The 24333-nt window shown below is 44.4% G+C and overlaps 1 protein-coding gene, 1 long non-coding RNA gene and 5 other non-coding genes across 10 annotated transcripts; 6 read left to right on the top strand and 1 right to left on the bottom strand.

Moving 5' to 3' along the window:
- The first annotated feature begins 658 nt into the window (after positions 1-658).
- LOC125716833 (RNA-binding protein MEX3B-like) lies at positions 659-5996 on the top strand. Of its 2 annotated transcripts, none has more exons than XM_048989610.1 (3): positions 659-797; positions 1538-2073; positions 3309-5996. In XM_048989610.1, exons 2-3 carry the CDS (start codon positions 1602-1604, stop codon positions 4601-4603), a joined length of 1767 nt encoding a protein of 588 aa, XP_048845567.1. In that variant the 5' UTR covers positions 659-797; positions 1538-1601; the 3' UTR covers positions 4604-5996. The 2 variants fall into 2 exon arrangements, with proteins under 2 accessions (XP_048845567.1, XP_048845568.1); XM_048989611.1 differs by having other exon boundaries at positions 706-845.
- Positions 5997-9271: 3275 nt separating this feature from the next.
- Positions 9272-15339, top strand: LOC125716834 (uncharacterized). Of its 3 annotated transcripts, none has more exons than XR_007384412.1 (3): positions 9272-9484; positions 14990-15075; positions 15165-15339. It is a non-coding gene; the product is annotated as an uncharacterized LOC125716834 (long non-coding RNA). The 3 variants fall into 3 exon arrangements; XR_007384413.1 differs by lacking the exon at positions 14990-15075 and adding an exon at positions 9658-9743; XR_007384411.1 differs by lacking the exons at positions 14990-15075; positions 15165-15339 and adding exons at positions 9658-9743; positions 9833-10012.
- Positions 15340-19632: 4293 nt separating this feature from the next.
- On the bottom strand, positions 19633-19705 carry trnar-ucg (transfer RNA arginine (anticodon UCG)). The gene has a single exon. It is a non-coding gene; the product is annotated as a tRNA-Arg (tRNA).
- A 2712-nt stretch (positions 19706-22417) lies between these two features.
- trnar-ucg (transfer RNA arginine (anticodon UCG)) lies at positions 22418-22490 on the top strand. The gene has a single exon. It is a non-coding gene; the product is annotated as a tRNA-Arg (tRNA).
- A 1249-nt stretch (positions 22491-23739) lies between these two features.
- Positions 23740-23812, top strand: trnar-ucg (transfer RNA arginine (anticodon UCG)). Its single transcript has one exon. It is a non-coding gene; the product is annotated as a tRNA-Arg (tRNA).
- A 163-nt stretch (positions 23813-23975) lies between these two features.
- On the top strand, positions 23976-24048 carry trnar-ucg (transfer RNA arginine (anticodon UCG)). The gene has a single exon. It is a non-coding gene; the product is annotated as a tRNA-Arg (tRNA).
- A 164-nt stretch (positions 24049-24212) lies between these two features.
- trnar-ucg (transfer RNA arginine (anticodon UCG)) lies at positions 24213-24285 on the top strand. The gene has a single exon. It is a non-coding gene; the product is annotated as a tRNA-Arg (tRNA).
- Positions 24286-24333: the final 48 nt, after the last annotated feature.

The following is a 24333-nucleotide window of genomic DNA, read 5'->3' as shown; positions in this document are numbered from 1 at the left end:
TAATGCTAATTCTACAGTTCTGGATTAAACATAAATAATTTTTTCTAGATTTTAAATTATGGCTTAAAATCCATTATTATTTTCGTTTCCAAAGATGAAAATTTCTTGACTAAAGGATCTGAAATTTACCAGTGCTTATATTAGTCTGCAATAAATGCTCCAAGGTGAATTTTCATTGAGAATTATTATGATTTACAATAGCTTCTGGAAATCAGGTCCCAAACAGCGTCACACATGAACTGCATCTGAATAGTACCCATAAAATAGTAATACAAACAATACCATGGGCTTTGGTAGGACGAAAAGCCACCGTTGAGGTGAGAGTTGACCCGGTTTGTTTTTTAAACTCTAGTTATTTTGGTCATAAAGTTTTACGACAGCATAAACCTTAGTGCTTTTCGTCAACAGGATTTAGACCATACTTAGACTTCTTTTTGGTACCTTAAGACATAAATCCCTTAAACTCGTGAACTTAAAGAAGAAAACCCGAATTGCACAAATACAATTATAAAAAGCCATGCGTTATATAAAACCTTCAGCTACGCAGGTATATAGAAAAACGAATCTAAGACTATAGAATATCGTCATAAAGAACAGTATAAATTATACACCGATACAAATTCCTCAATCATAAAGTCGAAGCTCGTGTGACGCGTTGTGCGTCCTGTAACCTTTGAACCCATTGTTGTGTCGCATGTGACGTCATTGGTGCGTGCGGGCAAACGGACAGAGCAGCGTGCATCCTGGCGAGACAAAGGTGGAGAACGGAAAGAGGGGAAACCACAATCTAGATACAGGTATATTGAGTTCACGTGTGCACAAAAACACCGAAGCTGTTCAAAACTGTGAGTAGAATGATGCCATATGAAAAGCAATGGCAGCGCGTGGGGTTTTAGTTCATTTTTTCAGTTCTACTGCTACAGATCTTTAAGGTTTTCTTCAGTCCCCCTCAATGGTTCGCTTAGCTACCGCGCTATTTCAGCATCCAAATCCAGAACTGTAGAACCTAAAATGAACAAAAATATTGCCCCGTAGGAAGGGTACGTGTACGCGTCTTCAAATCATTACTTAAAAAGCACGATTTGTAGTCCCTTCGCTAGATTGACGGTTTGCTCGACTGAAAGCTGCGCTTTTCTCAAACAAAGACAGCGGCAGCGTGATTATCCGGAGTAAGGCAGTAGGGCACTCGATAGATGCTAGCTAGTAATTCGTTTTACTTTTACTTCATGGTTATTTTGCTTTTGATGTTGCAAGTATGTCAACTAAAAGGAGTAAGTCACTAACGATGTTCAAATTATGTATGGAATAACGTAGGCGGCAAGCTATGAGTTTCGACTTGTGGTAACTGTAATCACTCCGAACAATGCAGAAACTTACAGGGCAGGTTGATAATATGCTGAAAATCAGTGGTGCTGCAGTTTATTCCGACGCGCAAATCGGCGGCAGTAAGGCTATATTTTGACTAACCTTGGGGCTGTTTATATCCGGGGGGTGGGGGGCAAAAAAATGATTGTTTCTATTTTGACCGATTTTACAGGAGTCGTTTTGGGGCAAGGCTAAGCACGATTCCGCCTGAAGTCTCATGTTCGGACCTGTACGCGATGCCTAGTCCTATATTCCACCCGGAGTTTATGGATCGTGAGATGATGGTTAGCGGCCAGCGCGCGGGACTCAGCCTCACTGGGGAAATCGAGTTGGAGCCAGCGGACGAACAACATCAGGAAGCGCTGCGAATTGCCTTCGACCAGCTATCACTCATGGAAAAGGCGAATTGTGGTGTTGGAGGCCTCGGCGATTCCCTTGACGCTGCGGGCTCCATTTCCGAGGTTTGTAATAACGTAGGAGGAGGATATGTCGGTTTGGCGATACTGGAACCTGCCGACGGTGGTTCGCTTGGATCCCCGACTTCCTGCTCTCCTTCCCCGGAATACTACGGCCCTGGTGGATACCACATGGTCGGCTCGCATAGTCAGCCGATGGAGCCTAACTGCAGCAGAAAGAGGAGCGTTAATATGACTGAATGCGTACCCGTGCCGAGCTCGGAACATGTTGCCGAAATTGTCGGGAGACAAGGTGAGATATATCATGCATATCCAAAATTTTGCCGTGCAAGGTTTCGAGACTTAACCATTTGAACGGGACCCGAGATGTCAGTGTTAAAGAAATAACAACATGCTTCATAATATCACCTAAGTGATGCTGCATCAAATCGGGCAATTTGGCTGATATTTAAAGATCCATGTACATTAAGTTTAAACCTGTTCATGTAACAAATTGGTCGGTTTTAGTGGGCCTCAATGCAGTTTCCCGTACTTTATTGTTCGGTCTTTGTTCTTAAACTGCGACAGACACTTAACGTTACTTATGCGAACTTGTAGACGGCTCCTTTGTTTGCTTTGCCACACGATTCAGTTTTAAAGTGAGTTCTTTTGCAACCTCAGATTATTGAATTGTGCTGTTTTTTTTGTTGCACAAACGGTAGGTTTTTTGTGGTATGCTGATGGTCGCATTTGACAACAAGCCATGTCATGAATACAGCAGTTCTGTAACCCTGCTTAGTTGTTTTGTTGTGGGGCGGGCGGGGTTTATATCAGTACGGTAATGTCCTGGCATAAAGCTACCGCGATCATAAGAGTCCCTGCGACGTGCCAATCAGACCAGCGTTTGAAAATGGCATCGCTTTTGCCTGGCGATTGACGCTTGGTGTTTTGGTATTGATAAGTGTCCGACGGGAGTTGCATAAGAGAGTAATATAAACTTAGTCATTGTTCATTTTAGTCTGATTCCTGTTACTGTCGGAACAGGGTTGAATGCACTTATGGGTATTTTATTCAATGCTGAATATAGTCGATAATTGCGGGCGGGCTGTGCTCGCACCCAGACTGGGCCGCTGTCGTGTTGTAGATTTAGGGCACCGTCGCCTGCTTTTGATATTGACTCATCAGACCTACTTAAGTACCCCCGTTTGCTTGTAATTATTTGTAGCTATTTTTGTGGTAGCATTATGGCATTGTTCTTTGTTTGAAAATGCCATGCTTTCTCCCGTGATGACATCACGCACTCTGCTTTGTATTGGCTGTCCGGCATCAGTTTTTAAAGAAACAGTGTGCCAAATACGGGTTTGGCCATGTGCGTGCTGCTTGTGTTAATTATCTTGTTTCTGTTAAAATGTTTTTGTCATGCCCAATATTCATTTATTTTATGACACCGCTACTGTAGCCCTTAAGCAAGCCTGTATTAGATATGAATGTACTGTTCGTAATTTTCTGTTTTGCAATGTGACGTGATGCTGTTTAATTCTCACCTAGGCTGCAAGATCAAGGCCCTACGTGCAAAGACCAACACATACATTAAGACCCCAGTTCGCGGAGAACCACCTGTGTTCATCGTGACAGGGCGCCGGGAAGATGTCGAGATGGCCAAATGCGAGATTCTATCTGCAGCCGAGCATTTCTCTATGATTCGCGCGTCTCGCTGCAAGGCAGGATCTCCAGGAGCGGGGGGGACTCTGTCGGGGCCCCCTAATCTGCCAGGGCAAATCACCATCCAGGTGCGGGTGCCGTATCGCGTGGTGGGACTGGTGGTGGGGCCCAAGGGGGCCACTATCAAGCGCATCCAGCAGCAGACTCAAACCTACATAGTTACACCGAGTCGGGAGAAGGACCCGGTGTTTGAGGTGACGGGCATGCCCGACAATGTGGAAAGGGCCCGGGAGGAGATCGAGACGCACATCACACTGCGCACCGGTGCCTTCATCAACCTGCAGGGCGACACCGACTTCCACAGCAACGGCACCGATGTCAGTCTGGAGGGCCTCGGGTCTTTGAGCCTCAGTGCCCCTTTGTGGTCCAAGTCTAGGCACCTGCCCACGTCGGCCGCCCCCCTGCGCCACTCGGGCCGGAAGGCTGCACGGGGCTCATTCCACAACGGCTTGAGCCCTGAGCATTCTGATGGGCCCCGCGGGGCGCCGGAGGCCAGCTGCCCAACAAGTCCTTTTTGCGCTGGTAGCAAGTTCAGCTTCAACGGGGAGTCCAACGGGGCTTTGGTGAGCCAGACTGCCGAGGAGCTTGGCTTCGAGTTCGGCAGTGCCAACATCTGGGCTCCCCTAGCAAGCGGAGCCCAGCAGCGGCGTGACAGCGGGGCCCTTAGTGTGGACGCTGCGACGCCATGTCTGTCACCCACTCTGCCTGGTGACTCCGCCCCCCTGGAGCAGCCGCTGGCTCGCCGTGCTCAGAGTGACCCGCTCGGCACCCTCTCTTGGCTCCAGGCTGGCGGCGTGAGCACCTGCTTCTCCGCCGCCAGCAGCAGCAGCGGAGGCAGCACCACTGGCTATTCCTCCTGCTCTGGTGGCTCTCCCACTGATTCCGAGGGTGGGGTTACGGCCCCAGGGCCGCTGGGCCAATCGAGGGGTCGACCCACGGTGGCGGGGATGACCGGCAGGCACTGCTGCGTGTGCTTTGAGAGTGAGGTGACAGCGGCCTTGGTGCCGTGTGGACATAACCTCTTCTGCATGGACTGTGCTGGCCAAATCTGCCAGTCCTCCAATCCAGAGTGCCCAGAGTGTCAGTCTCCCGTCACGCAGTGCATGCGCATCTTCTCTTAGTGTCCAGCAGAGGGAGCCATTCGGAAGTCTGTCCTAACCAAACGACTGCCGTACGCAAGCTGTGAACATGCTGTAGGAGGGACTCAAGAACATTTTTAGCAATGACACTAAAACTGTTATTATACAAATGATACTATTCTTCACCATAATAATGTTATCAATAAGCAATGCTGCCTGATGTGAGTGGTGGATCATTCTATAGAAAATTTCAAAATTGAATTTTTGGGTGCAAATACCCAAACGTCTTATTTTCTTCAGGCATCGTTCTTATGTATTTGCCGTTTTGCTGTCATTCATTTAGATTAATGTTGTTTTTTTTCTTGCTACAGATCTCTGCAGGTATTTCACCCAAAAATTCAGTTAAGGATTTTGTTACTTGGAGCTATTTTTTCAATTATGCTGTGAAGGTCTGATGCACTTCTTACGTTTTTTTTTTCCAAGTTTATTTCCTAAGTGGAAAATAATCAAATGTTTTGGTAAAATATTTTTTTAAAGAGTTCTATCCTGTATAAATGTTTTACTTGATATCATGTTGACCTGAACTAAGGGGAAATATTTGTGACAGTAGTGCAGGCACAGTAGAAGATGAAAGTGCTTGTTGTTGGACAGTTAGTTTGATGGCTAAGTGTGTATTGCTGGGTTCTCAGAATGACCTTTGGGTACAGCCATAACCTTGTCACTTTGTTGCGTTTGCGTATCGCGACGTTCAACATGACAGCACATTCGCACACGTCTGACCAAAACTTGTATATTTGATTTTGATATAACTACACAGAAAACTCAATACCTGATTTGTAGTAGGGTTCTCGTGTAAGTTCTGACTAACCGCCATGAGCATATCACCGTTCTCCGAGCTTCCCTTTTTATTTGCCGAGTTAACGTCCTGGTTCTGTGCGGTAGCTTCCTGCTGCTGTGCTTTTCCATGGTGAGTCGGTCCGCTTCAGCATCTCTCCCCTCATGACATTCTGGAGGGCTGAGAGAATCAGGCCACCTACCAAATTCGTTTGGCTCTTTTTTTTTTTTTTGTCATTCGTTAACTTGCTTACATTATTGAGGAGAAACTTGCTGCTTATCAGTTCACTAACAGATCAACGTGTGCAGCCTTTTAAACTAAAAAATTGTATAGATTTTATTAAATTCTTGCACATGTTTCATGCAGTGGAATTCTCCCAGTGGTGTTGCGGTGTTGCTTTTGTTTTCAGGGGCACAACAGATAACACTTTGAGGTACTTGGCTGTAGGTCGGTTTTGTATCAGTTTACATGTGTTCTTGAAGATCATAGACGTTTGGATTGATGATTTTTTTTTAATGCACTGCAAAGGGTCTCAGAAAGCGACACACAAGAAACCTCACTTCTCTCTACGCTGAAATTAAAATCTGCCGACTGTATGGATTACTGGTTTGCTTTCTGCTTTTTTTTTTATTTAAACTTTTTTTTTTTTTTTTTAAATCTGGGTCACCCTGGATCTTGGTTGCCCCTTGCCTGACAGTCCACATTTTTAGCGAAAACGTGGACTGACTGCAGGTCCCCGAGGACCGGATTGGGAAACGCCATTCTAGGGAATCCGCTTACACAGTCAAGTTTTTGCTTGGCCGAGTTTCTGCAGGGAAAGCTTGTGTGGGCATCAGACAAGCCATAACACCATTTAAGCAAGGGCTATCTCTTTCCCAGGGTGATTCAAATGTTCCTGCAATTGCCATTCAGTCATTGTGGGACAAAATAATGAGTGACTAGCAAAACCGCATGTGGCAGCTAGATCATGCAGGGCTTCCAGAAACCCAAAGCATTACTATCAACAGGTGTTAATGTATGAATGTTGCCCCAAATGACTAGAACTTAGAAATCTGTATTTGTACTTGTATCCTGAATTGCAAGCAAAATGGATTGATTATTCATTGTAATTTTTTAATTTGAATGTTTTTTTTTTTTTAATCCCAGGTTTTGAATGGGTCTTTTGCGCAACTGTATAACTGTGTGTATTGCAGGGGGTTGACCTCTGTCATTCAGTGAGCAAAATGTTATCAGTATGATGATTGTTTATTCAAACAAAATCATTTTGAATGGATGTATAGTATTTACTGGCATCTCTGGTAAAATGAAGACCCCACCTAAGTTTGGTACTTTTATGTAAGCAGGCATCTTGTTTGTCAAAAAAATTAGAAGCTTTGGCAGTAAGAGATTCGCTTTTCATCCTGAAGATGTATGCTGTACGAAGGATGGATTTTACGCAGTGTGTCATTTGGATTCGGAGCACACCCTCTATTTCTCCCTAATTGTGGTTCAGCTCCTCTACACTGTCATTTTGCGCAACTTCATTCCAGGGACTCGCTGACGTCAGCAAATCATGGTGTTCTTTGTTAATGCTCTCTTACGACGCAAGGGAAGGTCTTCCGGAGTCTTACTGGAGGCAGTCTTTCTTGGTAAATTTTGGTCTGCTGTTTCCCAGGAAGGGGAGGGGGGAAGAAGTGAGATACACATTGTTTAAATGTGTTTGTGTGTGTTGTCACCGTTGAACTGGCTTTTGTGTGATGCCTTACTTGGTGACCCAAGGCTTTGGCAGCTGTAAAAAAAATCTCTGACCTGGAGGCATAAAATTGACTGTAAGGAGTTTGTAGGGTTGGTCTTTAGGAATGTGGTCGCCTTCTGTGAGACGGAGACCTTCGGTCCCAAACACTCTGATTTAAATTTATTTTAAGAAGATCCAAAGGTTTTTCTCATTAGAAAATGTCCAGGCTTAACTGAATTTCCAGATAAATGTCCTGGGATTTTAGTGGTGTATTCAAGGGCAGTTGTATTTTTAAATATTTGTTATTTGTAAGTTAAATTGCATGCGTTTATGCTGCAAGGCAGTAGCTAATTTTCCTCACAATTTTTAATGTAATTTACTTTTTATGATAGAAATATCCCAGATTATGTGACCAGTTATATTCATTTCTTAGTTGATGCCCATGTAAACCTGTTGGCAATTTGTAAAATTGAAGAAATTTTAAAACAAATATATTTTATTTTCCAAATTTATAAACATTGTAACCTCAGAGCAGAACAATTGTATTATTTTGGCTCTCTTGGTTTAAGAAAAAAATTATTTTTTATGCCTTAATAAATTTTTTCCTTTTTTAAAATCTAAAATTTCTGTCCATGGCGAAGTTGTGCATTTCCAGTGACGCAAATGTTAAGAATATTTAAAGGTATATTTAAATGGGACATTGAACTTCACCTATATTCTTTATTAAACTTTCTGATACATTATACCAATATTGTCATTGTAAAATATATAAAACGTATTTAAACCATGTTGTTTTATATATATACACACATATACTGAACAAAAATATAAACGCAACACTTTTGTTTCTGCTCCCATTTTTCATGAGATGGACTTAAAGATCTACAATTCATTCCAGATACACAATATTACCATTTCTCTCAAACATTTCTCACAAATCAGTCTAAATGTGTGATAGTGAGCACTTCTGCTTTGCTGAGATAATCCATCCCACCTCACAGGTGTGCCACATCAAGATGCTGATCTGACATCATGGGTAGTGCACAGGTGTACCTTATACTGCCCACAATAAAAGGCCACCCTGGAATGTGCAGTTTTTTGCTTTATTGGGGGTCTGGGGACTCAGAACCGGTCAGTATCTGGTGTGACCACCATTTGCCTCATGCAATGCAACACATCTTCTTCGCATAGAGTTTATCAGATTGTCAATTGTGGCCTGTGGAATGTTGGTCCACTCCTCTTCAATGGCTGTGCGAAGTTGTTGGATATTAGTGGGAACTGGTACACGCTGTCGTATACGCCGGTCAAGCACATCCCAAACATGCTCAACGGGTGACATGTCCGGTGAGTATGCTGGCCATGCAAGAACTGGGACATTTTCAGCTTCCAAGAACTGTGTACAGATCCTTGCAACATGGGGCCGTGCATTATCTTGCTGAAACCTGAGGTGATGTTCATGGATGTATGGCACAACAATGGGCCTCAGGATCTCATCACGGTATCTCTGTGCATTCAAAATGCCATCAATAAAATGCACCCGTGTTCTTCGTCCATAACAGATGCCTGCCCATACCATAACCCCACCACCACCATGGGCCACTCGATCCACAACATTGACATCAGCAAAGCGCTCACCCACACGACGCCACACACGCTGTCTGCCATCTGCCCTGAACAATGCAAACCGAGATTCATCCGTGAAGAGAACACCTCTCCAACGTGCCAGACGCCATCGAATGTGCGCATTTGCCCACTCAAGTCTGTTACGGCGACGAGCTGGAGTCAGGTCAAGACCCCGATGAGGACGACGAGCATGCAGTTGAGCTTCCCTGAGACGGTTTCTGACAGTTTGTGCAGAAAGTGTTTGGTTATGCAAACCAATTGTTTCAGCAGCTGTCTGAGTGGCTGGTCTCAGACGATCTTGGAGGTGAACCTGCTGGATGTGGAGGTCCTGGGCTGGTGTGGTTACACGTGGTCTGCGGTTGTGAGGCCGGTTGGATGTACTGCCATATTCTCTGAAACGCCTTTGGAGACGGCTTATGGTTGAGAAATGAACATTCAATGCACGAGCAACAGATCTGGTTGACATTCCTGCTGTCCGCATGCCAATTGCACACTCCCTCAATGCTTGTGGCATCTGTGGCATTTTGCTGTGAGACTGTCATATGGAGACCTGCAGCGGCTGGATTTACAGTGAGAAGACTTCCCCAAATGCAGTGGAACAACACATCTTTATTTTCCATGCAGCTCTTCCTACAAGAACTTCACATCTAGCATCTTTACAGCACAACAGAAGAACAGAAAAAACCCTCTGACAACTGGCAGCCTTAAATACTTCCAGCTGTCACCGACTAAACCATTCTTCCACTCACAGGTAGTTTCTTAAATTCCCCCCTTCCACCATAATACACAACACATCAACCTACATATATACTTAACTACATTTAACATTCATATTAATACATATCTCCCTCTTTAATCTTACACAAACCCCATATTATAAAACCCAAAATCCCCAGCACAACAGATTCCCCCCTCTCCCTTAAGCCCTGGTCTCTCCCGGAACCTTTAAATGGTGTCTGGACCCAGGGGACATATTTGCCCAAACACCTTGGAGAAACACAAGAAGAAAGGTGAGTAACCACATCTTACAATCAGTTCTTTGCATCAATTGTTCTTACTGGTAAACACATTCTCCCTCAATCACCATTCCTTTTCACAGACCCCACCACCTTCCTTGATGAGGAGGCACTGCGCAGGATCCGAACCAAGGCCACCAACTGACTTCAAGATCCAATAAACCAGCAAACCCCTGTATGCCCCTGTTCTCCTATGCAAATCCCTGGGTAAAGTACCATGCTAAATAAAATACTATTTATTAAAATAAAGAAAGAGTGCATCACTAACATACTATCAATTACAATAAAATAGTAAGGGAATCCTCTCCCTTACATTTCCTCCCCCCTCTCTTAAGCGCGAGCACCTCAGTCCTCTGTCATCCTAGATAAACAATCAGCAACCACATTTGACTTCCCTGGCCTATACTGGACCGTAAAGTCATAAGGCTGCAAAGCCAGGTACCATCCTGCAATGCGAACATTTGCATCCCTCATGCGGTTCAACCACTGGAGAGCGCGATGATCCGTCTCTAGGGTGAAATGACGTCCCAGAAGATAATACCTCAAGGCCTCAACAGCCCATTTCATGGCCAAACACTCTTTCTCCACCGTCGAATACCTCGTCTCCCTGTCCAGTAGTTTCCGACTCAGAAACACCACAGGCCTTCTTTCACCATCCACTTCTTGCTGAAGAACTGCTCCAAGGCCCACTCCTGAAGCATCCGTTTGCAAGATGAATGGCCTATTGAAGTCTGGACTGTGTAGGACCGGATATGTGCAAACTGCTTCCTTGAGATCTCTAAATGCTTGCTCACATTCTTCTGTCCACCGTACTTTGTTGGGGGCTGAGCCCTTCGTGAGGTCATTCAGTGCAGCAGATCGCTCTGCAAAAGAAGGTATGAATTTCCTGTACCAGCCTACCAGGCCCAGAAAACCTCTCACCTTCCTCTTCGTCATCGGAACAGGGAAAGCCTGGATTGCTTCGATCTTCCCAACCTGTGGCTTTATCTTCCCAGAGCCAACCACAAAGCCCAAGTACTCCACTTCTCTCTGGGCTATGGAACACTTCTTGGGGTTAATAGTCAATCCAGCCATTCTGATGCAATGTAGCACCTTCTGTAAATGCATACCATGCTCTTCCCAGGACTCACTGTACACCACCACGTCGTCCAGATAAGCTGCAGAAAATGCTGACACATCCCTCAGTACATGATCCATTAATCGTTGGAACGTCGCTGGTGCCCCTTGAAGCCCAAATGGCATGACTTTAAATTGGTACATACCAAACGGAGTTTTGAAGGCCGTCAGTTCTTTCGCTTCTGGTGCCAACGCCACTTGCCAGTAACCCTTACACAGATCCAGTGTCGTGATATACCTTGCTGATCCAACCCTCTCCAACAGGTCATCTACCCTGGGCATTGGGTAGGGATCAAACCTGGATACTGCATTCAAATATCTGAAATCAATACAGAATCTCAAGGTATCATCTTTTTTCGGTACCAAGACAATCGGACTGCACCACTCACTACTCGACCCCTCAATAATTCCTAGATCCAACATCAGTTTTATCTCCTTCTTCAGCACTGGCACCAACCGTTCTGGAATCCTGTAACTATTTTGACGACCGGGTGCGTCCTCCTTCACCCGTATGTTATGTTGAACCAGCGATGTAAACCCTGGCGTCTCTCGAAAGAGCTGTGGATCCACGAGTGGTTTTATATCAACCTGCTCCGTAGGGGACAAATGAGAAAGGTCAACCGAAGTACAATCTGCAGTGTTAGTTGGAAAAAACCTCTCCGTCACCTCCTCATCCCTAACTGAACGCACCAGTAACTGATGGACCGGCCCTTGTCGGCTGTGGAATTCTTTCAACAAGTTCACATGAAATGTCTGATATTTTTTAGCTCTTTCTGGCATATTCAATTCATAAGTGACTTTACTTACTTGCCTGACAATTTCATATGGCCCATGCCATTTTGTCAACAACTTGTTATCGCTGGTAGGAAGCAACAACAGTACTTTCTGGCCCGGAACAAAGCCTCTATCCCTCGCCTTCTGATCATACCATGTCTTCTGATGTTTTTGTGCTGCTTTCATGTTGTCCTGCACCAACGATGCCATTCTCTTCAATCTCTCTCTCATGTTGATGACATAAGCAGCGATGTTTTCACCCTCTGCTTTAGAATCCTCCCAACAGTCCTTAAGCAGATCCAGTGGGCCTCTCACTTGATAACCATACAACAGTTCAAAAGGTGAGAAGCCAGTAGAAACCTGTGGGACCTCTCGGTAGGCAAACAGAAGGTAAGGCAGCCATTGATCCCAGTCAGCACCTGTATCAGAAACAAACTTGCGCAGCATATTTTTGAGAGTCTGGTTGTATCTCTCCACTAGCCCGTCCGTTTGGGGGTGATAAGGGGTGGTCTTAAGTCCCTTTATCCCTAACAGCTTATAAACTTGCTGCAACAACTTGGATAGAAAGTTCGTGCCACAATCCGTCAAAATTTCTCTTGGTATCCCTACCCTCGAGAAAAGCTGCAGCAGACAATTAGCAACATGACGAGCTTTAATTGATCTGAGTGGAAAGGCCTCCGGAAACCGTGTCGCATAGTCACATATAACCAATATATAGCGATGGCCTGTGGAACTCCTCTCTAAAGGACCCACAATATCCATGCCTAGCCTCTCAAAAGGTGTTTCAATAATTGGTAATGGTTGCAACTGGGCTGGCGCTACTCCTTTGCCCGAGGTCAACTGACATTTTTCACAAGAACGACAGAACTCAGAAACCTGTACATACATCCCTGGCCAAACAAACCGGCTACTGATCCTATTCAGTGTTTTATACAAAGCCATATGACCTGCCCATGGAATTGAATGACCCAAATCCATAACTTTGTTTCTAAACTGTTGAGGGAGTGCCATTGCTTCACACTTCCCCTTCCTCTGATACAAGATGCCTCCCTTAATCAAATACATAGTATCTGCAAGACAACTTACCTGACCTTGACTAACTCCCTCTACCTCCGTTACCTTCTCATACCAGGGTTTTAGAGTCGGGTCGCTTCTTTGGAGTGCACCTAAATCTGAGGGAACGTCAAACTCAAGTTGATTATTTGGCTTAGGGAACAATGTTATACCCTTCTCCCCTGAGCTTTTGAACTTTTCCCTTCTCTTCTGAGCCCTCGACTTCCTAATCTTTCCTGGCTCCATCTCCAGAGAGTCCTCAAAAAAAGGTAGCTCTCGCATCATTTCCTTTGCCCTTTGTGCTCTTGTGACTACATGACAGGATTTCCGTGAATCAACTGTCCCCTCTAGAGGAAGTAAACCTCCAGCTTCATCACCTGAGCCTTGAATATCTTTCTCACTACTCCCCTGAGGGCCATAATCTGACTGATATATCAGATCAAAAAGAGTGGGAATGTCATTACCAAGTATTACTGAATATGGCAGACTGGGAACCACAGCTACCACTAACAAGTAGGTCTGCCCTCCCACCGTCAGGTAAACCTCCGCAGTGGGATACCTATATTCATCTCCATGCACACACCTTATCGTAGTCCCCCCCCCACTTAACTTTTCTCCTGAAATTATGCTAGAATGTACTAGCGTTTGAAAACAGCCAGAGTCAAGCAATGCTTCTTCTTTTCGCCCATTAATTAACACAGGGACAGTACAAGCTTCCTTTCCTACCGGCTCTACAGCTGGCCTTGGAACTGCACACAAAAGAGATGGTTTTGACTTAAGGGCCGGACAAAATTGTTGTGTATGACCAAAATTATGACAATGATAACATTCAATATCCTGAACTGAAGATTTAAAGGATTTCTTCACATTATAAGGTCTATTGGAAGGAAACTGCCTAGAGCTAGAAAAATCCCTAGCCTGCATTTGACCAGACCCCTGTTCACCCCCAATGGACTTACTTGATTGGGCATAGTGGGTCTCCCGGCTGAAATGGATGCTCCTGCTTCCCTTTCTAGCTGCAGTGAAAACCTCCGCGAGGCTGGCTGCTTCCTTTGCCGTCCTCGGGTCACGCTCACGTATCCAGATCTCCAACTCTGGATTAACCATTCTCAAAAACTGCTCCAGAATTATCTGCTCAGATATTTCTTCTACAGTTAATTTTTCAGGTTTAATCCATCTTAAAAACAAGTCTTTCAACCTTACATACAGTTCACGTGGCGTCTCACCTGCTTCAACTTTCAGGGATCTGAAGCGGCATCTATAGGTGTCCGCAGTGATCTCATATTTTGCCAAGATTGCTTCCTTCACTTTATCATAGTCCTCAGAATCTATTAAGTCCATAAGAATGTAAGCTGTACGAGCTTTACCTGTCAACAAAGGGACCAAACGAATAGCCCACTCATCTCTGGGCCATCGACACACGTTTGCCATCCTTTCAAACGTGGTCAGAAAATGTTCAATATCCTCTTCTGGTGACAGAGGGAACAGTTTAGGTTTAATTGAAGACCTAGACCCGTGGGCCACTTGCACCTCTTCACTATTAACTGCCTGTTCCTGCTCTTCAGACGTTGTACAGGGTACTGGCACCTCTGATGGCTCCGGCTTATCAATTACCGCATTAACTTGTAGCTGTATTTGCTGAAATTGGTGCTGTATACTTTTCCACCTTTGCTCCTGACGTGACCAATCTTTCTCCCACCTCTGGTCTCTGGCTGCTTGAGACCTAACCAGGGATTTCACCATCCCCATCAGCTCCTCCCATTTGTCTTCAGAGCTTGCTGCTGCTATGGCCTCTAGCTCAGATGAAGCTCCAACTCCTTCATCAGGCTGCTCCTCTTGACCTGGCTTTCTTCCACCTCTTGTCATCATCCTCTCACTGTGGCATGGACGACACACTTCTGACACCACTTGTCATATGGAGACCTGCAGCGGCTGGATTTACAGTGAGAAGACTTCCCCAAATGCAGTGGAACAACACATCTTTATTTTCCATGCAGCTCTTCCTACAAGAACTTCACATCTAGCATCTTTACAGCACAACAGAAGAACAGAAAAAACCCTCTGACAACTGGCAGCCTTAAATACTTCCAGCTGTCACCGACTAAACCATTCTTCCACTCACAGGTAGTTTCTTAAATTCCCCCCTTCCACCATAATACACAACACATCAACCTACATATATACTTAACTACATTTAACATTCATATTAATACATATCTCCCTCTTTAATCTTACACAAACCCCATATTATAAAACCCAAAATCCCCAGCACAACAGATTCCCCCCTCTCCCTTAAGCCCTGGTCTCTCCCGGAACCTTTAAATGGTGTCTGGACCCAGGGGACATATTTGCCCAAACACCTTGGAGAAACACAAGAAGAAAGGTGAGTAACCACATCTTACAATCAGTTCTTTGCATCAATTGTTCTTACTGGTAAACACATTCTCCCTCAATCACCATTCCTTTTCACAGACCCCACCACCTTCCTTGATGAGGAGGCACTGCGCAGGATCCGAACCAAGGCCACCAACTGACTTCAAGATCCAATAAACCAGCAAACCCCTGTATGCCCCTGTTCTCCTATGCAAATCCCTGGGTAAAGTACCATGCTAAATAAAATACTATTTATTAAAATAAAGAAAGAGTGCATCACTAACATACTATCAATTACAATAAAATAGTAAGGGAATCCTCTCCCTTACAGAGACAAAACTGCACATTCCAGGGTGGCCTTTTATTGTGGGCAGTATAAGGTACACCTGTGCACTACCCATGATGTCAGATCAGCATCTTGATGTGGCACACCTGTGAGGTGGGATGGATTATCTCAGCAAAGCAGAAGTGCTCACTATCACACATTTAGACTGATTTGTGAGAAATGTTTGAGAGAAATGGTAATATTGTGTATCTGGAATGAATTGTAGATCTTTAAGTCCATCTCATGAAAAATGGGAGCAGAAACAAAAGTGTTGCGTTTATATTTTTGTTCAGTGTACATATATAACAGATTTACTAGAAGGTTCATTTATCATGTAGAATTAATTGCAAACCCTCCATAAAATGCCCCTTTCATTGGTGTGGAGGTGTTTTCTGTGCCTCTCTGATCCTGGGGGTTATGTTATCGGGGGGAAGTTGCTCTTGGTGGGGGGGGTACCCTTGGTGACCCTTGGTACAAGGAATGTAAAGGAGCCTGAGCTGGTGCAGGGGCTAGAGAGACACCAGCTAGATGTAGTCAGGTTCACCTCAAGGCATGGCTCGGGCACTGAAATCAATCTCTTGCAGAGGGTCTTGACTCTTCCATTCTGGAGTTGCCCATGGTAAGAGGCACTGGGTAGGGGTGGGTTTTCTTTATAACCCCCCAGTTCAGTGCTGGGGTGCTGGAGTTTACCACAGTGAACGAGAGGGTCACCTACCTTCACCTTCGGGTCAGGATGGGCTCTGACTGTTGTCTGTGTGTACGCACCAAACACCAGTTCAGAGTCTTTGTGAGTTTGGCTGGGGTAATGGAGGGTCCCCTCACTGGGGACTCCATTGTTCTGCCGGGGAATTTGAACACGCATGTGAGTAGCGACAGTGAAGCCTGGAAGGGTGTTATTGGGAGACATGATCTGCCCAATCTGAACCTGACTGGTGCTCTGTTATTCAACTTCTCTGCTAATCATGGTTTGTCCATAATGAGTACCATGTTCGAACATAAAGGTGTTCATAAATGCACTATGCAGTTTGATAACACTGCACAACAAATTTTTCGAAAGGTTTTGCTTCCTGAAAAGTTTTTGCTGATTGTGACAGGTACCTTTGGGGTTTGCACAGTTCTGGTTTTGCTGCATCACGTAGGAACTCTGAGAAATAGACAGTTAACTGTTTACTGGCAATAACATGTTTAATCACGTTTATGTTTCACTTGTGCTATGAAGTTAAACATAATTAGAAATGTTCTGTTCTTGATTTGTATTTGATGCCAGGTGTATCACCTTGCAGTGTCCAACAGTTGTCAGCAGAAATCCCTGCAGTCTCAAACCCAGCAATTCGGCTTTTGTTCTCGACAGACCCAAATCGCTGACCAGATCATTTATATGATCATTTTATGATTGGATAATCTAAATGGACCAGTGTGAGGTTTTTTCCAGTGGCTGGAGTGCCAATCCTGCCACTAACCCCCAAGTTATTCCCTGTAAGGTGGAGGACCTTCTTGCAGGGCTAGATGTACACTAACATCATACCCAGGGTGAAACAATTGCAGGTTAAGGGCCAAGCTCAAGGGTCCAACAGCATAGAATCACTCTGGACGTTCAGAGGATTTGAACCAGCAACCTTCCATTTACTGGCACAGTTCCCTAGCCTCAGAGCCACCTCTCCATCACGACTCTGATGAGCACGGTTCAAAATCCGGATCAGCGTCCCTGCCAGTTCCCTGCATTGCAGTTTCTTCCTCTGGTTCGTCTAAGGTACATTCCTCTAGTGGTTTCGGAATTGGAAGACTGTGGTCATGTGGCACGGGTGTCATTGCTGACAGCAGATTAGGGTATTCAATTCACTTCTTGTTTTTGGCAGACAAGCCAGACATATAGACGGACAGAAGTAACAGTCCGTCACATGGCCCTTCTGTTCTCGCTGTATCATTGGGACAGCAAACCGACATTGTCTTTCGAGTGCCTCTGAGGCAGGGTCTCAGACAGACAGCACATGTCGCACAACTAATGAGAGGCGCCCATTCCTTGTCTTGATCGCCGATTTTACAGCCGAAGCACAGATATACTTTCTTCACAAGAGCGGTCATTGAGAATCTCTGAGGCGCAAGCATATATTCGCCACAAATATCGCAGAATGTATCACGGCTGTTACGACATTGGTGTCGGTTGATATGTCTCGTCAATCATCCTGGAAATGTCTATAGTATCTAGCTCACTTGTTACATTGCTACTGAGGCAGTGCTACATTCTGAAACCAATACATACATGCTATCAGGTCTGTATTCACCCAATGAGCAGCATCTGTGTCTGCAAGCCACTTTTATAGCCTGCTGAGGGAGTGTTACGCTGGCAGGGTATCCCAGGCATGCCCAGGCTTCCACAGAACAGTTTCCAACTCAATTCAGACTGTGGGAAGAGTTATGTTGGAGGTATGAGCTGAAAACTTACACGAAAGCTTCAGGCAGACATTGCCAGCAAAGCCTGAATGCCGGTCTGGGTCTGCCTGGCCCATCTGGGGTTGTCCTTGGGCACCAAATCCAATTCATCACCAAGCAGTGACCAGAAGGCAGCCCCACACCTCTCTGCAGCCAAACATGCCAAACACGCAGCCTCAGTTCACATCACACATTTCAGAGGAAGATTTCAGTGCCAAGGACATAAGACCAAATGTTGTAGTTTCACTAACTAACCAGGCAGCTTCTCTATTCAGTTAGAGTTTTTCTCAGTCTCTTTGGTACATTCCTTGAATCGCCCTTATTAGTTTGCCTCGATGGCTTTGGCACACTTCATGAAACATACTCAACTTTCTCGTGACTGTAAGAGCATTTCTCAAAATAATTCATGCAAATAGCATGACGGTAAGGTTAAGCTGTAAAAGCCTGAGAAAAACTAAATTATGTAAAGTTCACTGGCAGTAGAAGGCATTCACATGTACATATACATTTTTCAAATCTCAAGGCATAGTACAATAGCAAACAAAAAAGTCAAACAGTTCACCAACAAAATGGCAACAAAGGCATGTACTGTGGGAATCAAAAACACAAGAATGCTGTATCACTGCAATTTGTGGAATGTATTCTTGAACTGTTCTGAAAGTTTGATTTTGATTTTGCCTGTGGTGGCAACACGATGATCACAAACATATATAGTTTTGGGTGTTAAATTATTACAATGGTAAACTACATAATCCATTTGGCCAACAAGAATAAAGCAGTCAAAAACTGTGCCAAATGATGAGAATTATACAATGACAATTTGAAATTTGTGTCAATGGGAAATGATGTTCTGTTGTGCAGAAGTGATGTGGGGATTACACTGGTTGTTAGTTGCAAATGTTAGTTGTTATTTGAGAAATGTGCCCAATGCAATTGAGAAAACAACATCTGCGAATCAGTAATTTCATGAAACAATTTGTTCAAAGAGCAGCACACAATGGATCACTTGCGAAAGTCTGTAACTTTCTCAAAATCTTTCGTTTATCTCTCAGCAGTAAACACCTTTTGTCAATGAACATGTCAGTGCCATCAGAATGAAGAGTCCTTGTGTCATGGTTTCCAAAACACTTAGCCATATTGCCATATAACGTTGTACTCTCTAAGAATTTTCTGATGTAAACTTTGGCTTTGGGTTTGATGAGAATGGTTGAAATATAGCACAAAACTATACTTTTTCTGCACGGCATATATCAATTTCAACAGTACAAAGTTACACATTACTGTATGTACTATAATTTCTTGACAGTTTTACAGCACTCCGTAGCAGAAAGGAAAAAAAAGAAAAATATAGAAATGTAAATTTAGGCAGAATCACACATGCAGCGCTATACGGGGAAATACAGTGTAGTTTTCTGCACCTCCTGTCGTTTCTGTCTTTCAGGGCTCAGATTCTCATCAACATCACAAGGGGTATCTTTCCTCGCAATGCAGCGTGGAAAGAATGTTTTGGAATGTCGTATCCGGCCTCTGCAGGCGTCTGTTGTGATGTCCTCACATGCTGCATCCATGGCAACCAGCAGGATCATCTGAGTATGTGGCTGCCTGTTGTAAACCTTCCACCTCCATACTAAGTGGAGCTTCTCTGTCGGGTTAAGGAATGGGGAATTCATGTTCTTCCATTGTCAGATATAGTAAGAATGTGCTGTGCTTCGTCAGTATATGCTGGCCAATTGAAGGTTCATGAGATGCCCTCTGAAACGATTGATCACTGGTGATATAACTCAGAGTCTGGAAGTTGAATCCCCAAATAAATGACCACGAAGGGACTCGAACCCACAATCTTCTGATCCGAAGTCAGACGCCTTATCCATTAGGCCACGCGGCCGCTGTGCAGTGCATGGCACAGGTAATGTTTCAAACATTCCCCTCCATTGGTGAATGTCAAGATACATCTGAGAGCAATTCATCAATTCAGGACACATTCACAAAAAGAAGGGCAATAGGAATGTATAGAAAATATGCTTGACAGATTATGATAACAGGTTCAATCATCTTGCATGTAACGATTTATTCAATGAACTAATGTCTAGATGTATGGAGCAGTAAGACTATTCAGCAGACAATGAATACAATACAATTTGATCAACATGACAGAAGCAATTGATAATGCAGGAAACAGCAAACAATTGCACATTTTTGCATGAATGTGCCAAAGCATTTGCATTTTTCCCCAAAAGCATGTGAAATTGTTTGTATGATGCACGCAAGTGACTCAATGATGTGGAGGACGGACAAATAGTTTTAAAATTTTCAATTCGAATCCGACAAATGTACCAAAGTGACTGAGAAAAATTGTAATTAAGTTCAAGTTTATATAGAGGTTTTTCCCAATGTGCTAAAGAGTGCAAGTTAGGGACAGTGGTCACAAACTGTCAGACCAAAATAATATTGAATCCACAAAATCGAGCCCCCAAATTATTGTAAATGAATAGTGAATAGTAGCATAAAGACCACGGTGGAGAGGACACTCACCTCTCATTCATACCTACAGACAATTTGGGGGGTGGGGTGGGTGTTGTACAACAACCATGCAAACTCCACACAGGGAGCCATGGTAGAAACTTGAACCCAGATCCCAGAGGTGTGTGCTACCATACCACCCCCAGTCAATATTACCAAAAGCACAAAGATCTAAAAATAAAGTGTACTGGCGCAGAACGGCTGCCATTGCATCATCCAGGTGGGGGCTACACAGTGACGGTAGCTGAAGCGGCTCCCCATTGCTTGTGTAAAGAACTTTGGGTGTCTTGAAAAGCGCTATATAAATGTAACATTCATTCATTCATAGTCATTTTTACAGCTGTTCAGGAAAGAAGGATCTGTCTGCAGACTACAAGGTGTCTAGGTGTGGGCAAAGTGACTAATCAGAACACACTGGGTTCATCGGGGGTGGGGCTTAGAGACACGGGAGTGTTTCAGAATTGAGATGTATAGAATGAGAAAAATTGTGTTTTTGGAGCACTGATGTCTGTAAATCTATTATAATAGAGCCCTAAATTAAAATTATGAACATTGCAGAGGAGCATAATAGGTCTCCTTTAACAAGGCTACATGAACGCACTACTGCCCTAACATGCGCTTCTGTGCCACTAGAGGGCGTGCTGATTCACATATCAGACAATCTGCTTCTACAGAACTCATAGCAAAAATTACAGACGTGCTGCCAGCCTTTCCGTCACATTAGTGCTAAAAGTGAACTCGATTAGTCGAAACTTTAAAATGTTTCTAATTAAATGCAATATGTGATCGATTCCTGATGCACAATCTGGGAGAAGCCCCCCAAGGCCATGCCAGCTAACTCTGGGTTCTCCCATAATTTTTTGCTCCCCACTCTTGGCCAAGGACCAAAGCTCATCAGCAGCACTAGCCACACAAAATTCGCCTGGGGGGGGGGGGTTTAATCTTGCACAGTGTGGATTAAATTGTTTTGCCCCGCCCCCACCCCATCCACTACTGTGCCTACGGAGTGTCCCGGCTCTACAGTTTTCCTGAGATATTCCTGAAAGTATCATCCGTCATAATTTGGTTCCATAAAATAATGAGGATTTCAGTACAAAAAGCTTTAAAAAAACTTTTTGAAATGTTCCTATCATGAAGGAGAGGGGGCATTTTCACCGAAACATGCAAACCTTACTGAGGTATGCCTACAGAACTACGCACCACACACACTACGCACCACCATTCTACACGCACAATGAACACACACGCATGGAAATACTTAGATGATCCCTTCTGATCCTAAACCTAGCTACAGTAACAGCCAACACCATCCATCCAGCAGACCACAACCAAACGCACCGATGAAAGACTGTGCTTTGCTGGGGGAAAAAAATCACTTGAAGGTCTCTGGTGCTGCTTCATAAAAATTTAGGTAATTCATAACTGCATACAGGACATTTGTACATGGAAAAGTTATCTTTGTATCTCACGTTTCGTATAACTTTTCACTGCTTGCCAAGGGGACTAAATTTTTACGTAGTTTTCCGGATGGCGGGATTCCTGCACCTATAATTCCCTCGACGTGGAAGGGTCGAGTTCACATTTTTATGATGCGCTGCACAGTGACAGCGTGGCCTAATGGATAAGGTGTCTGACTTCGGATGATGACATTGAGGGTTTGAGTCCCTTCGTGGTTGTTCATTTGAGGATTCAACTTTCAGTGTCTGAGTTATATAACCAGTGGCCCCTTTGATGTCCTACTGAACCAGGTCATGTCACCCATAAGTTTAGTTCCACTTCTCTTCTGAAGTACTTACATCATTTGCAGTCGAGAGCACATCTCTCGCCAGTCCTACAAGGTGACCGCATGGCCTAATGGATAAGGCGTCTGACTTCGGATCAGAAGATTGAGGGGTCGAGTCCCTTCATGGTTGCTCATTAGAGGAATCAACTTCCAGTGTCTGAGTTATATCACCAGTGGGCCCTTTGATGCCCTACTGAACCAGGTCATGTCACCCATAAGTTTAGTTCTTCTTCTCCTCTGAAGTACTTACATCATCTACAGTCGAGAGCACATCTCGGGTTAGTCCTACAAGGTGACCGCGTGGCCTAATGGATAAGGTGTCTGACTTCGGATCAGAAGATTGAGGGTTTGAGTCCCTTCGTGGTTGTTCATTAGAGGGTTCAACTTCCAGTGTTTGAGTTACGTCACCAGTGGGCCCTTCGATGTCCTACTGAGCCCCGGCATATACCTTTAATTTTAGTTCTACTTCTCTTCTTAATCTTGCACAGTGTGGATTAAATTGTTTTGCCCCGCCCCCACCCCATCCACTACTGTGCCTACGGAGTGTCCCGGCTCTACAGTTTTCCTGAGATATTCCTGAAAGTATCATCCGTCATAATTTGGTTCCATAAAATAATGAGGATTTCAGTACAAAAAGCTTTAAAAAAACTTTTTGAAATGTTCCTATCATGAAGGAGAGGGGGCATTTTCACCGAAACATGCAAACCTTACTGAGGTATGCCTACAGAACTACGCACCACACACACTACGCACCACCATTCTACACGCACAATGAACACACACGCATGGAAATACTTAGATGATCCCTTCTGATCCTAAACCTAGCTACAGTAACAGCCAACACCATCCATCCAGCAGACCACAACCAAACGCACCGATGAAAGACTGTGCTTTGCTGGGGGAAAAAAATCACTTGAAGGTCTCTGGTGCTGCTTCATAAAAATTTAGGTAATTCATAACTGCATACAGGACATTTGTACATGGAAAAGTTATCTTTGTATCTCACGTTTCGTATAACTTTTCACTTTGCTTGCCAAGGGGACTAAATTTTTACGTAGTTTTCCGGATGGCGGGATTCCTGCACCTATAATTCCCTCGACGTGGAAGGGTCGAGTTCACATTTTTATGATGCGCTGCACAGTGACAGCGTGGCCTAATGGATAAGGTGTCTGACTTCGGATGATGACATTGAGGGTTTGAGTCCCTTCGTGGTTGTTCATTTGAGGATTCAACTTTCAGTGTCTGAGTTATATAACCAGTGGCCCCTTTGATGTCCTACTGAACCAGGTCATGTCACCCATAAGTTTAGTTCCACTTCTCTTCTGAAGTACTTACATCATTTGCAGTCGAGAGCACATCTCTCGCCAGTCCTACAAGGTGACCGCATGGCCTAATGGATAAGGCGTCTGACTTCGGATCAGAAGATTGAGGGGTCGAGTCCCGTCATGGTTGCTCATTAGAGGAATCAACTTCCAGTGTCTGAGTTATATCACCAGTGGGCCCTTTGATGCCCTACTGAACCAGGTCATGTCACCCATAAGTTTAGTTCTTCTTCTCCTCTGAAGTACTTACATCATCTACAGTCGAGAGCACATCTCGGGTTAGTCCTACAAGGTGACCGCGTGGCCTAATGGATAAGGTGTCTGACTTCGGATCAGAAGATTGAGGGTTTGAGTCCCTTCGTGGTTGTTCATTAGAGGGTTCAACTTCCAGTGTTTGAGTTACGTCACCAGTGGGCCCTTCGATGTCCTACTGAGCCCCGGCATATACCTTTAATTTTAGTTCTACTTCTCTTCTGAAGTACTTACATCATCTTCAGTCAAGAGCACATCTCTGGCTGATCCTACAAGGTGACCGCGTGGCCTAATGGATAAGGCGTCTGACTTCGGATCAGAAGATTGAGGGTTCGAGTCCCTTCGTGGTTGTTCATTAGAGGATTCCACTTCCAGTGTCTGAGTTATATCACCAGTGGGACCTTCGATATCCTACTGAGCCAGATCATTTGACACTTCATTTTAGTTCTACTTCTCTTCTGAAGTACTTACATCATCTTCAGTCGAGAGCACATCTCTGGCTGATCCTGCAAGGTGACTGCGTGGCCTAATGGATAAGGCGTCTGACTTCGGATCAGAAGATTAAGGGTTCGAGTCCCTTCGTGGTTGTTCATTAGAGGGTTCAACTTCCAGTGTCTGAGTTATATCACCAGTGGG

The sequence above is a fragment of the Brienomyrus brachyistius genome, chromosome 21 (assembly GCF_023856365.1).
Source record: "Brienomyrus brachyistius isolate T26 chromosome 21, BBRACH_0.4, whole genome shotgun sequence".
NCBI classification, from domain to species: domain Eukaryota; kingdom Metazoa; phylum Chordata; class Actinopteri; order Osteoglossiformes; family Mormyridae; genus Brienomyrus; species Brienomyrus brachyistius.
This window is presented reverse-complemented; position numbering and strand designations above follow the sequence as displayed.